The sequence below is a fragment of the Sceloporus occidentalis genome, unplaced genomic scaffold (genome assembly GCF_023333645.1).
Source record: "Sceloporus occidentalis isolate IW3139 unplaced genomic scaffold, rSceOcc1.0.p SCAF_4, whole genome shotgun sequence".
Lineage (NCBI taxonomy): Eukaryota > Metazoa > Chordata > Lepidosauria > Squamata > Phrynosomatidae > Sceloporus > Sceloporus occidentalis.
In genome coordinates, this window is record NW_028316984.1 from 86129357 (window position 1) to 86143340 (window position 13984).

General features: G+C 42.2%; 1 protein-coding gene across 2 annotated transcripts; it reads left to right on the forward strand.

Annotated features, from left to right (window-relative positions):
* Nucleotides 1-45: 45 nt before the first annotated feature.
* On the forward strand, nucleotides 46-11793 carry TMEM138 (transmembrane protein 138). Of its 2 annotated transcripts, none has more exons than XM_089520732.1 (5): nucleotides 46-83; nucleotides 3873-4130; nucleotides 4687-4858; nucleotides 10615-10690; nucleotides 11137-11793. In XM_089520732.1, the coding sequence occupies exons 2-5, from the start codon at nucleotides 4003-4005 to the stop codon at nucleotides 11247-11249; spliced, it is 489 nt and encodes a 162-aa protein (XP_089376858.1). In that variant the 5' UTR covers nucleotides 46-83; nucleotides 3873-4002; the 3' UTR covers nucleotides 11250-11793. The 2 variants fall into 2 exon arrangements, with proteins under 2 accessions (XP_089376858.1, XP_089376857.1); XM_089520731.1 differs by lacking the exon at nucleotides 46-83 and adding an exon at nucleotides 2114-2287.
* Nucleotides 11794-13984: the final 2191 nt, after the last annotated feature.

A 13984-nucleotide genomic window follows, 5' to 3' on the forward strand; every position in this document is an offset into this window, starting at 1 on the left:
TCTGTGCAAAGTGCTCCAAAGAGGGGCCTCCTAGTACACACTTTTGTGGATAACACATCCTGAGGATGCTGCACTGTTTTGAAGTGCGTGGTTTTTAAGTGCTTTTTAATATATATATAATTGTATTCTGTTTTTAAACAAATGCCCAGTTTTAATATTGCAATGGTTTAATTCCATTTTCAGCGTCACTTCTGTCAGTTTTAATTGTCCTCTGCTTTTAAACTGTAAGCCGCTTTGAGTCCCAATTTTGAGGGGAAAGCGGGGTACAAATAAATAGAAAAAGAAGCAGCCGCTTTGAGTCCCAATTTTGGGGGGAAACTGGTAAAAGATAGGGAGATAAAATGCAGCTTTGCCTAAACCCTTACCGACTAGAAACCATTTCACTGCTTTCTATTCTGTCCTGAAAACAGCCTATTGTCCTGAGTTCAGATTACATATCAGGACAATCAAATGTTGCAGTATACTCCTGTCTTTAAGAGCAATCCATAGTTTTTCACAGCCAAAGGCCTTGCTACAATCTCTAAAGCACAGACTGAACTTCTTCTGAGATTCTTTGGTGCACTCTGTTCTCCAATGTGTGCAACAGTGCCTCTTCCTTTCCTGAACCCTGCTTAGGCATCGGACATTTCCTCCTCCATATATGCTAAAAGCCTTTCGCTTTGCCTGCATAGGAAATTAATGCAATGGTCCTGTGGTTACTGCAGTCCCTGGTGTCGCTTTCCTTGGGGATGGAAAAGATGTTGGGCATTTCCAAACTGTGAGCCATTCTTTTGCTATCGATATTTGTTGACACATTTTATTTAGAACCAGAGTAGATTCTCTGTATAGTCTGAAACAGCTTTATTGATATACCATCTGTTCCTGGTGATTTATTTCTCCCAAGTGCTCAGAGTGCAGTTTCCACTTTACTTTCTAAAATCTTAGCTTCGTCTTCAAATGATTGTTCCTTGAATTAATCTATCATCCTTTCATCTTTTCTTCTCCCTTCTTTTTCCTTTTTTATTGTCATTTTCTATTTCTCTGCACTGATTATTATAGCACTTCTCCTTTTTCCTCCACAGGTCCCCCAACATTTGCATTCAGGGTTCTCACCCTATTTTTGTCACCTTTTACTTTTGTTTCTTGTCTGTCCTTAACTCTTGAAGAGTTTCACCCAGTAACTATTGAAGCTTCTCTTTGTTTTTGATTGCAGATACTGTCCTTTTGCATTCCTTCCTGACAATGCAGTCCATTCTTCTGGCTCCTGGTCAATTAGGCTTCATAGTGCAAATCTATTGTAGCCACAATGCCACTTATACTTGTCCTCTGGTGTACCCACTAGGTCACAGAGTGCCATCTGAACTAGGAGTCAGAAAGAGAAAATGGCAACAAAAAGGGAAAAGAAGAGAGAAGATGAAAGGATGATAGATTAATTGATAGAATCATAGGATTGGAAGAGACCACAAGGGCATCCAGTCCAGCCCCATCCTGCCATACAGGAACTCTCAATCAAAGCATTGATTGACACAGTATTCCAGGTGGGGCCTGACCAGAGCAGAATACAGTGGCACTATTACTTCCCTTGATCTAGACACTATACTTTTATTGATGCAGCCTAAAATCGCATTGGCCCTTTTAGCTGCCACATCACACTGTTGACTCTTGTTCAACTTGTGGTCTACTTGGACACCCAGATCTCTTTCACATGTAGCCTCATTCAGCCAGGTGTCCCCCATCCTATATCTATGAGTTTGAAATGACTTGAAGGCACACAAGACGGATGTGTGTGTGGTGCAGTGGTCTGAGCGTTGGACTACCCCTCTGGAGACCAGTGTTTGACTCCCATAAAACTGGGTGATTATGGGCAAGAAGCCACACTCTCTCAGCCTCAGGGGAAATCAATGGCAAACTCCCTTGCCAAGGAAACCCCATGACAGATAGGGCAGCCATAAGTCAGGCAGCACTTGGAAGCTCCAGCAACAAGATCACAGATCAGCCAAAAGAGCCGGAAGTGCAGCTGCTCCACTCCGCTCCCGAACTCTATGGCCGCTGAGGCCGGTGACGCTGACTCCTACGCTCCCTTCGGCCGTCGTTGGCGCTGTCTCCATGGCAACCGTCAGCGGCGGCGGCGGGGCGAGGTGAGCGAGCGGGGCTGCCTTACCTAACAGGAGGGGAGAGACTCGCGGCAGAGCCAGCAGCGCCTACACGAGGAGGCCCTAGGAAGGGCCCCAGCCCCCTCCATTGGGGGCTTCTCTGTCCCAGGGAGGGGAGAGGGAGATGGGCAGCGGCTGCGTGGATGTGGACGGAGGTAAGTCCAGGCCCCAGGCCCAAGGAGGAAGGAGCGAGAGGCTCTGCTGCTGCTGCTGCTGCTGCTGCTGTTGTTGTGTGCCTTCAGGTTGTTTCTCACTTGGTGTGAGTGTGACTTATTTGTGACTAATGGTGGCCTCTCCTGGGGTTTCCTTGGTAAGTTTCTTCGGAGGGGGCTTGCCATGGCCTTCTTCCCCGGAGGAGGCTGAGAGAGTGTGACCGGTGGGTTCCCAGGGCCTCCAGAGTGATAGGTCCCAAACACACTGCAGGAATAATAACAGTCCAGTGTGAGGCCACTTTTACTGCCCTGGCTCAGTGCTAGGGAATCCTGGGAAGTGAAGTGCCCCCCCCCCTATATTTATAATTGTTTTCCAACTTCATGAAAACATTTATACATTTTGACAGGCACTCAAAGATAGAATTGCAATTGCAGTTACAGCATTTCCAATATCTTGCTTATCATCTTCTTAAACCATCAAGTGAGGCAGTATTTACACATCTAATTTATACATTTTTAAAAACTTCCCTCTTTCTTCGAAATCTGAGCCTTAATTTAGTATTAAAAGTACTTTCTGTTAAATCCATAATCGATTGTCTCTAAATGTTAATATTATACTCCTATCTTATCAACTTCTGTTACTGCATATACCCTTTAATCAATGTATAGACCAATAACATCTTATCAGTTACTATCCTAGCTATTGACCAAAAGCAGTACTCACAAAGTAACCTTTTTCTTCCTTCAAAAATGTAATCAAGGCTTCCCAACTGAGGTTTTGTGAGAGCCTCCTCTGTCAAAGAGAGCTCTGGTGCCACCATAAAAACTGCATTTGTGTTTTGGACCGTAGCTTCACAATGGAGCTCAGATGGGAGGACATTGTGGAATCCCTCCTGGACAGAAGGTGGAAACGTTGGACATGTCCTGGAAAAGGAGGACCTCTGGTCGCCCTGTAAAACCCACAAGATGTATCAGAAGAAGTAGCTTAATAATCACATGTTGATTTGCCTGGTACTGACTAGGCTCACGTTTGTATTTTGTTCCTTATTTGGTTATTTTGAACCCTTTTGTTTGCTTTACCAAAAGAACAAACAACAAGAAAAAAGACTTGTCATCTGAGGAAGATTTTAAGTTTAATAAAAGAATAAAAAGAAAAAAGAAGGAGAAAATTGTTACTGTCGCTGCTGTTATCGTTACAGTCAGCCCTCTGTATCCATGGATTTTTTTATCCACAGATTTAACCATCCACAACTTGAAAATATTCCATATATATATATATATATATATATGTTCCAGACAGCAAATCTTGATTTTGCCATTTTATATAAAATATACCATTGTACTATACCACTGTATTTAATGGGATTTGAGCATCCATGGATTTTGGTCTATAGGAGGCAGTCCTGGAACTGTACCCCAGCAGATACCAAGGACCCACTGATTTGTTAATTCTTCTTTAGGTCCTCAAGAGATATGCTGGGTTTGTGGAGTACATAGCAGCAGAAAATTAGTAAGGGCTTGTTTCTTTCTCAGTATTAAAAAATCACTTCCTTTATTCTCTCCTCCCTCCTTCTCACCCCTTCTACAGATTTGAGATCTCATTTTAAAGAGCTATGAGTGACTGGACTGGAGGGAAAGCAGTGTACCCCAGTGCGGGATGAGAATGAGCTGGCACTCTCGATGCAGGCATTGAGATCTCACAAATCTAGCCCAGGAAGATGCTCCAAACCAGCAACTATAGCCTGGTGCTCTCCTTGCAGTTCTTGCTTCTTTTCTACGATCTCTTTGTCAACTCCTTCTCAGAACTGCTGCGCATGGCCCCTGTCATCCAGCTTGTGCTCTTCATGTGAGTATGGCAAGATAGTATGTGTTTTTCACTGTCTGCTTTTAGAACTTACTTGCCTGAGTTATTTAAAAGTTAAAGTAGCAAGAGGGAAGCCTCACTACTTTACAGATGTAGGAACCAGTTACCTATTTATATACTACTGTAGAGTAGTTTTTTTAATAAATAACTTGGACTAGGGATAGGTACAATACAGATTCTTTCTGAAATTTAAGTAGTTAATAATTGAACAGCATGTTAAAGAAAGTACTGCTAAACAAACCATTGATTTTATCTTTTTTCTTTATGGCTGTTAGCTCAGTGCTCACTGTATACATGTTTTTGTTCTAATTATAACTATCAGTGAGTGGCAGAAGGGGAAAGGAGCAAATGGTAAGAAGATGATATTCTATGGCATTCTTCTGTCAACAGATTTGGGTGGGAGTAATGAACAGAGAAAAGTTGAACAGTTAGGTCAATGTACTATGTAGGTTTATGTTCTCTCAAGTAGAAGGTTTGTACAAAGTGTGTAATGCATCCATCAGTCTCTGCATCACTGAGCGGTCTGTCTGTCTTACAGCATTCAGGATATTGCTATCCTCTTCAATGTCATCATCATATTCCTCATGTTCTTCAATACCTTCGTCTTCCAAGCTGGCCTGGTTAATCTTCTGTTCCACAAATTTAAGGGGACCATCGTTCTTTCAGCAGCATACCTTGCTTTGAGTATATCCTTCCACATCTGGGTCATGGTAAGACATTATTATATTTGGGTCATAAAGGGGGCTGGTTGTAATGCGCATTGCAAAAGCTCATGTGTGGAACACAGAAATAATTATGGAAGCAAATGAAATGCATACAGAAACATTCTTCATTTGCCTGCTTCCCTTCTCTGCCCCTCTCAGTGTATTCAGTAATGCATGGTTTTAGTTAATATGAAGGAATGGGGGTTTGTTGTGGTGTACTAAACAAAAAGGCACTGTGATAATGGAAGGAATACTGAACAAAAATGTGGGTGGATAGAGGAAACTAGCTTTCCACCTAAGGCTGCTAAAGAACAGTAATGACAACCTTAAATGTAAATCTCTTTGATGAGAGTCAGGCGCGTTACAGACACGCCAAAGGGGCGTGCTAGGGTTAGGAAGGGGCGTGGTAGGGTTGAGAAGGGGTGTCACTTCCTGACGCCCCTCAACCCTAGTATGGACTGAGTCCGTACAAAATGGTGGCGCCCGCCCACACGGGGAGCTGCCATTTTGACGTTGTGGACGCATAGCGTCTGGACGTCGCGCAGAGGAAGTGACGCCGTGAGTGTGCAACTAGCGCCTCGCGGCGCCACTTCCAGGACCCAGAAAGAAGCGCCATTTCGGTGCTTCTTTCTGGCTGTGCCTGGGAATCGCGCAGTTTGGCTGCTGCGGTTCCCAGACACAGCAACCAGCAGCGGCGCAAGACAGCCCGTTTTGGGCGGTCTGTAACACGCCTCAATGTGGCACAACTCTGGAGCAAGATTCGATCCCCTGCTCAGCCATGAAACCCACCGGGTGATGCTGGGCAAGTCACATGCTCTCAGTCTCAGGGGAAAGCATTGGCAAACTTCATCTGAACACATCTTGCCAAGAAAACCTTAGGGTTGCCATAAGTCAGAAATGGCTTGAAGGCACACAACAACAATTCTTTGATAACTTGGGAGGCTTTGCAAAAGAAGATAGCCATACAGGCACTATCTCTGAAAAACATGAAATCCCTTGCACATCTTGACTTTGAATTTCCGAACTTATTTCCACACCCAGGCCTAAATACCTTAAAGCAGCCTTTCTCAAATAGTGGGGCGGGCCCCCCAGGGGGGGCGCGAGGCTCTGTTACGCAGAGGTGTACTTATAACAATTTTATAGACAAATGATACTATTTACAGTCGCGCGGGGTGCGCGAAATGTTTTCTTCTTCCTAGGGGGGGCATGACAGAAAATAATTGAGAAGCACTGCCTTAAAGGCACCAGATCCTGTCTGATCTTGTTAGCTAAGTACTTGAATGGGAGACATCTCTGCGTATTCCTTGCCTAAGAAAATGCTATAAAATTAAGGGGGTCACCCTAAGTCAACAAGCAACTTGGCCTGTGCACACATATGATTAAGCAAATACACAAGCACAGCATATCAGTTTTTTGTACTGGCTTACAGTCCAGGTGTGCAGAATCTGTAGAACAGAAGCTGCCTTTTGGGCAGGATCAAGAGTTCCATTTATAAAGACTTTGTTGTAGAGATCAATCCAATTATTTTTCCCTCTGAACATTAGCAGTTATTACTGGGGCATCGAATATGTCATCCTTTTGTTCCTCCATAGCCTTATAATTGCATATGCTCTGGTGCAGCAGTCTTATTTTTGAGAGTCATGAGAGTGGTGATAAGAAATTGGATCCAGGGGATCCCAAACAACCCTGTTGGCATAAAAAAGAGAATCTCTGAGACTACCTTAACAGGAAAGGATCTACTGCAATTTATTGTAGTACAATGTATTCTTATATCTTGACAGCTCTTTGTTCTGTACCCTTCTTGGGTGCTAAATTGGCTTCAAATATATTCCATAATTTAAACTGTCAAAATTATGGAATATTTGAAGCCAATTTAGCACCCAAGAATTCTGTATTGACATGATTAGCTGGGTTCACAGAAGGCCATTCTGGTTTCTTTTTTTCATCTTCCCTTACCAAAGTTTGACAGTTGTTTTTTGTTCGTTTGTTTATGGATTTGATTAAATTCTCAGCCAGAGAATTGGGCGGTCCAATTGCACTGGCTATTCCCATTTTTCTAATCATTTTTCAAACAAGCAGACTTTTGTTTTGTCCCTTCTTGGTAGAGTTCACAATGTGGCCTATCTTTCTTGTTTGCCTTGGTTATTTAATTTCAATGGCATCAGCTGACTTTATTTTACTCTCTTAGTTATCTGTGACCGAGATCCGTGCAAAATGAATCCGTGCAAAATGAATAGTTTTGCAATGGTTGCATAAATTGTCATTTAAATAACGTGTTACAGCTCTCAGTTTGTATTTGCATGATAGTATACACTAATCCTTCATTTGTCTACCACAGTCTGCCTGTTGAGGTTTTTATAGAAGATAATCTTGCATGTACCTGTGATTGTGTGCCAAGTATTTGACTGTGTTACTTAGTGTAGTTTCTACTAGTCTGGAAAATCTATAGGCAGCAACTTTTCCTTTTGATATGCATTTTCCTCTAATTTCCTCTAGTTTTTGGACTTTGCAGCAACTTTAGCAATGGATAGGAAAGGAAAGTTGGGCTGTGACAGTTTTAGAGAGTGTTCCTGCCTCACAATTTGCTCTAACATAAAATCATAGAATCCTAGAGTTGAAAGAGACCTCAAGGGCCACCCAGTCCAACCCCCTGCTATGCAGGAACACACAATCAAGGCATCACCAACAGATGGCCATTCAGCCTCTGTTTAAAAACCTGCAAAGAAGGAGGCTCCACCACACTCTGAGGCATCATCTTCCACTGTCAAACAGCTCTTGCCATCAGCAAATTCTTCCTAATGTTGAAGTGGAATATCTTTCCCTGTAGTTTGAATCAATTGCTCCATCTCCTGCTCTCTGGAGCAGCAAAAAACAAGCTTGCTTCATCCTCAGTATGACATCCCTTCAAATATTTAAGCATGGCTATCATGTCAACTCTTAACCTTCTCTTCTCCAGGCTAAACATACCCAGCTCCCTAAGCCACTTCTCATTGGACATGGTTTGCAGATTTTCACTGTTTTGGTTGCCTGTGGACACAGCTTGTCCTCAACTTTTTGAATTGTATAATTACAGTAAAGTCTCAATGTTTGATACTTTTCATGATTATTGTTTAAATGTAATTGCTTCAGTTATTGATAATTAAACTGGTATTAACAAATTTCTGACCTGAAGCATTGTTGGTATTCCTTTATTCCATTGGATTCTGGTCCAGTATTAACTGATAAGATCACTGTCATCTCCCAGGATATGCGTGACTTTTTCAGTACCAACAGAAACTGTGATTTAAGGCACAATTAGGCAGCATGTACAGTTCATTCTATAGTATCACCCAAAATCCACAAAACAGCGATACCTTTATGGGGTCAACCAAAATACACATTATACATGTTGCTAGCTTTCGAAGCTCCACTTGCTTCTTCATCGGCCAATAGTGTTTAAAATGATACAGAAGAAAGAAAGAAAAATGATCTAAGTGTCTAAAGAAGATTGGCAAGATTCTTGATTTTACATTGTTGAACAATAACAACAAAATTACTCCCCACAAGTATTACTAATTAGTGCTTATGCTGAAGAGACTGTGACTTCATTTCTAATATTCAAAACAAATTCCTAGACTCAGTATTTAATTGCATATACTATTGCCTAATGCCCTGGCTAGTGGATCTTGGGAATTTTAGTTAAAAACAAAACAGATCCTACAAGGTTGAAGGCTATCATCTCAGAGGTATGATTGTGTGCATCTGTTGCTTTCCAAGTGCTTTGCCAACGAATTGGTAACACCCATCTCATTTAGGGTTGTGGAAACAAACACAGTTTTGCAAGGTTTTCTGCTATGGAGCAGCTATTAATGCATGCTTTATATCAGAGATGATGATGTTTTAGTGCGATGCCTGATTATTTTGCTGAAAAACTAACTTACAAAAATGCATGAATACAGCTTCCTTGACTACTGGAAGCAAAGCATTTAAATCTTAAGGTAGTCTCTATATTGGATGTGCTCATGGCAACAAACACAAACCATCTTCTTAGACAGCCTAAGCATCCCCCATCAAGAGCTGATGAGAGCAGAACTTGCTTATTTCCATCTATACATCTCACTATATTTTTCTTTTCTGTCATGTCTGATTGTGTGCTGTTATTTATAATAGTAAAGTTCTGTGGGTGTCTTGGTAAAAGGGGCATGGTATATATATATAGTAGCTAATTAACAAATGCGATCTGTGGTATAATTGGTAAATGACTCATTAGAGACCTGTGCCCAGGGGTCCCACTATATAACAGTTGTGCATGTAGTATCACAACTTTGATTTATTTAATGTCTCCAGAGTAATACTTGAGTCTGACTGCTTTCTTGGATTTTGGTCCTTCAGGCAGGAGGATTTAAGAGGATTTTCTGGGATCTGTTGTTGGGAGCTAGAATAGGTCTGGGCGTTCTTTATAAATCTGCTGATCCGATTAACCTTTCTCTGCTCCCTGAGCTGCTCCCTAGCACTCACACCCATCCCATGCAGTGTCTGGTTGCTTAACCATTGGGGTAGATTTGAAGGAGAGGGATCTGTTGTGACTGTGAACATGAATCTGAGGGAGATCTCAAGTAGTATGAGCTTGTTAGTTAACATGCCTCATGTATTCTTATGGTGGTGTTAATGTTACATAAGGTCTTATAAAATGTCATGACACAGTTTAATGTGGCTCATTTTGTGAGTTTCATTTTATCTGTGAAGGTATTCTGCTGAATAAAGGGAGTAGGAAATATTTGTGGAGAGACAGTTTAGTGAAACTGGATGTCAGTCTTATCTTTGGTATTTTTTCTGTAAATATCTGAGCTTTTAAAGAGCATAGGACTTACGTGTCAGAGCTTTTAGTAATATCCACTTGGGCAAGAGTAATTAGAAAGCAGTATTTAAAATAAAATAGAGAGCCAGTGTAGTGTAGTGGTCTGAATGTTGTACTATGACACTAGAGACCAGGGTTTGAATCCCTACTTGGCCATGGGGGCAAGTCACGCTCTCTCAGCCTTGGAGTTAGCCAAACTCTCTCTGAACAAATCTTGCCAAGAAAATCCTGTGATAGGGTTGCCTTAGGGTTGTCATAAGTGGGAAAGGACTTGAAGCACATACCAACAAGAAATTTAAATAAATGAACGTGAGGCCAAAGGTGTTCTGGAAGTACTAAAAGCATGCAGCAATATTCCAGTGTCAAACTCTACTAAAAGCACAGTCCTGTGCAGTCAAAGCGAGCCCCCGAGTTTAGTATGACTTGATCCCAGTCAGAGATATATAGGCTTGAAGCCTTAATGTTTGCTTGCCTCAGAAATAAAATAAAATAAATATAAAAATAAAACATTTTTGCTTCTTTCCACCTCAAGAGATTTGGATGGTTGACTGCTTTCTGGTCAAATGTTTCTTGTAAAGGATGGGAATGTATGACCTTCCATGTATTGCTGGCCTGCAATTCAGTCAACCCAATAGGAGTCATTGCCACTGATTGCACAGTGAATGCCTCATTCTCTACTAGGTTGTTGAACTTTGTTTCTAAAGGGTTTTTATTATTATTCAGGATTGTAGAAATTACTGAACATTCCTGAGAGGCTATACTATAGTTGCTTCCCAACTGTAGATTTGGGGGAGAGGGGGCTGGTTCTGGATAAGCTTGATAGAGTCATTTAGAGTCATTAAAAAAATCTGGAAAGACTGCTGGTGAGCCTTACCAGAGGAACACTTCTCCCCGTATTCAACGTTTTACAATTTCTTTCCTACAGAACCTCCGCTGGAAAAATTCCAACTACTTTGTATGGACTGATGGGCTGCAGACCCTTTTTGTTTTCCAGAGACTAGGTAAGTACTAGAATGTGTCCTCTGTATCATGACTTCTAGACAGAGCTGTAGAAGCTGTCATGAAGGGGATGCACATAATGCAGCTGGTATAAAGGGAAGGGAAGAAACTTTAGAAGATGTCTGATGCTGAGCTGTTGGATCCTTTAGTTCTGTACTAAGTACATTCAGTGGCTGCACCACTTTTGGGTTAGAGGCAAGAGTCCTTCTTAGTCCTGTCAGGAGACTTGCTGATGTTTTAACCTGGGACCTTCTGCCTGCAAACTTTGCTGTCCGCCACAGGTTAGGAAGGTATACAAAAATAATTTGTTTGCAGAGTACATTAGTACCTTCCCTGAACATGGCTGACTTCTTTCCCAGGAACAATGGAAAGGTTTTCATAAAACTAGTAAAAGTAGTAAGTAGAAAGAGGATTTTGCTGGCTCTTATTTGCTTGTTATTGGTTGCAGCGGCTGTGCTTTACTACTATTTCTATAAGAGGACAGCTGTGCATTTGGGAGACCCTCGTTTCTACCAAGACTCTCTTTGGCTACGGAAGGAGTTTGCTCAAGTCCGCAGCTGACAGTTGTTTCTGGGCTGCCTGGACTATAAATCATTCTGTTGGGATATCAAGAGGACTTGAACAGTATCTTTCAGGAAATTGTCCCTCCAAGCAGATAACATCATTCACATCCTAAGTTCAATGCACTTCAGATCACTTCAGTTAAACTGCTCTTTGTGGATTCTCTGCTTTCTACTACATGCCTCTCAACCTCCAGGCACTCTGAATCCTCTCCAAACTATATGTTTTCTGGATTTGGCTGCAGCCTTACTGAGGAACAATCTGAAGTGCCAAATGGGATTAGCTAAGAGGTCAGTGGGTAGCAATGCTGCAGTTTCCTCCTTCAGGAATATTCCTTTGTCTTGTGTTCCATTCCCTCTTACAAAAAGGTCTCCTGCCTTTATTGGTACCACTGACAATGCAGTTGAGTATAAAAGGACAATCCTCTTGCTTTGCAGTATTACTTTTCTCTGGGTAAACATACTCTTGAGTTGTTAGATTTGTCTTTTGTACTTGTATTTTTATAAACTGCGATAAATTAAATCTTTTTTTCTAGAAACCATAATGTGCGTCTTTTGTATTCTTTTTCTCCACAATCCTGATATTAAGAGTGTACTCTTTCCAGTCAGAGGCTTTCTAGAGTACCAGTCCAGTGTTGTGTGTGTACACAGACTTGTTGTTCTTAATTTTGTACAATTATAGAAGGAATCGGGGGAAGAAGCAGCTACTTTCATTGTCCTAGGTTAAAATAGGAATAGGGTGTAGAAGCCTGTTTTTAAAATAGAACATCCCTGAAGTCCTGTAGGTTTCAAAATCCTGGGTTATAGAAGCCATGACCAAGGCTCTAGCAAGGAAAAGGAGCTTCATACACCAGGTGGGCTGGGGTCAATGGGCAGAGGGTGGAAAGCCTTCCAGTGATGAAGTAGTTGCAAGGAGGAATATTGCCATCTGCTAAGGAGCAAGTGCAGAGCACAAGAAGCATCCTTGGCAGGGGGAAAAGGCTGTCAGAAGGGATGGGAGTGAATCCCTGCCCCAACTTCCTGGATCCACCCCCTGCGGCAGGGGCAGCAGGTTGCTACAACAGAAGTGGTCCCTTCAATGCTTGAGAGTGAGTGGCTTCCCCCAATGAGTTTTCAAGAAGTAGCTGTATTAATTTCTTGCAGAATAAAAAGGAGAGGGGGCAGTAATGTGGTGGCACCTTTAAGACTTAAGTGGTTTTTATTTCTTGCATGAGCTTTCGTGGATATAAGTGGGTTTATATCCATGAAAGCTCATGCAAAAAATAAAAACCACTTAAGTCTTAAAGGTGCTACCACATTTCCTCCCCATTCCTTCTTATTACACAAAGAATAAGGCTCTTGTTATGCACCTTACTGTCATTTCTGGCCTTGAATGGAGCCTTTTGCCACTCTGAATTACATGGGTCTGTTTCTGGATTCTCCCCTCCAAACATGCATCTGAGGAAGTAGGCTCAAGTCTCCCAAAGCTCATGCCACCAGCTTCTCTCTTTTGTTTCAAGGGTGCTGCAAGCTCCCTTTGATGCAGGATGCACAGCTGAGCTACATGCTATTGGAATAGTTATTTGTCTCCAACTATACACTGTAACGGTTTGAGTGTTGGTCTAGGACTCTAGAGACTAGGGTTCGATTCCCAGCTTAGCCATGGAAGCCCACTGGGTGACTTTGGGCAAATCACTCCCTCATCCTCAAGAGGATTGCCATGGCAAACCCCCTTTGAACCAATCTTGCCAAGTAGACCCCGTGATAGGTTTGCTTTAGGGTTGCTATAAGTCAGAAACGACTCGAAGGCACATGACAACAAATACACTGAGTCTACATTTACAAAATAAACTTATTTAGAAATGCTTCTGAGTTCTCAAGTGCTCTCTCAAGCAAAAGACAGCAGCTATGGGATGCAGACACTCACACAGAAATGGTTTATACTGTATATGTTTGTCTCTGGACTCTCCACTCCAAACATGCAGCTGAGGAAGTAGGCTCAAGTCTAGGAAAGTTCATACTACCAGCTTCTTTCTTTCAATTAGCCTCAAAGGTGCTGCAGAGTATTAGGTACCACAACTTGATGTGAATAGGATGCTCGGAGAGGTGAGAGTCCACATGTGGATATTGAGCCCATGCCATTCCTGGCTCTCGAAAGCAGCCCTAGGGAGATTGTCAGATTGGGTATGGCCCGTATGGGGAGTAGTGGATGCCTCACTACAGCAAGGTGGGTTTCCATCTTGCCTTAAAGAAGCTATGGTGAAGCCATAATTGGAAAAAAAGCCCCTTCTTGATCCCACCAAACTGGAGAACTCTCAGCCAGTCTCCAAAATCCCTTGTTTGGACAAGAGATTGGAGCATGTGGTGGCATTCCTGGATGAATCTGATTTATCTAGATCCATTTCAGTCTGGTTTCACGCCTGTTTAGGGGGGACAGTTACAGCTTTGGTCACCTTGGTAGATGACCTATACAGGGGACTGAACAGGGGTACTGTGTCCCTATTGGTTGTAGAGAGATCTTGTAGCACCTTTGAGACTAACTGAAAGAAAGAAGTTGGCAGCATGAGCTTTCATAAGCTAAACTCTATTTCCTCAGATGCATTTGGTTGTGCTGTTGGTTCTGATCACCCTTTCAGTGACTTGATACCATCGACCATGACATCCTTCTGGGTTGCCTTTTTGGGATGGAGCTTGGTGGCACTGTTTTGTAGTGGCTCTAGACTTCCTTGGAGGGCAAACTCAGAAGGAGGACTTGGT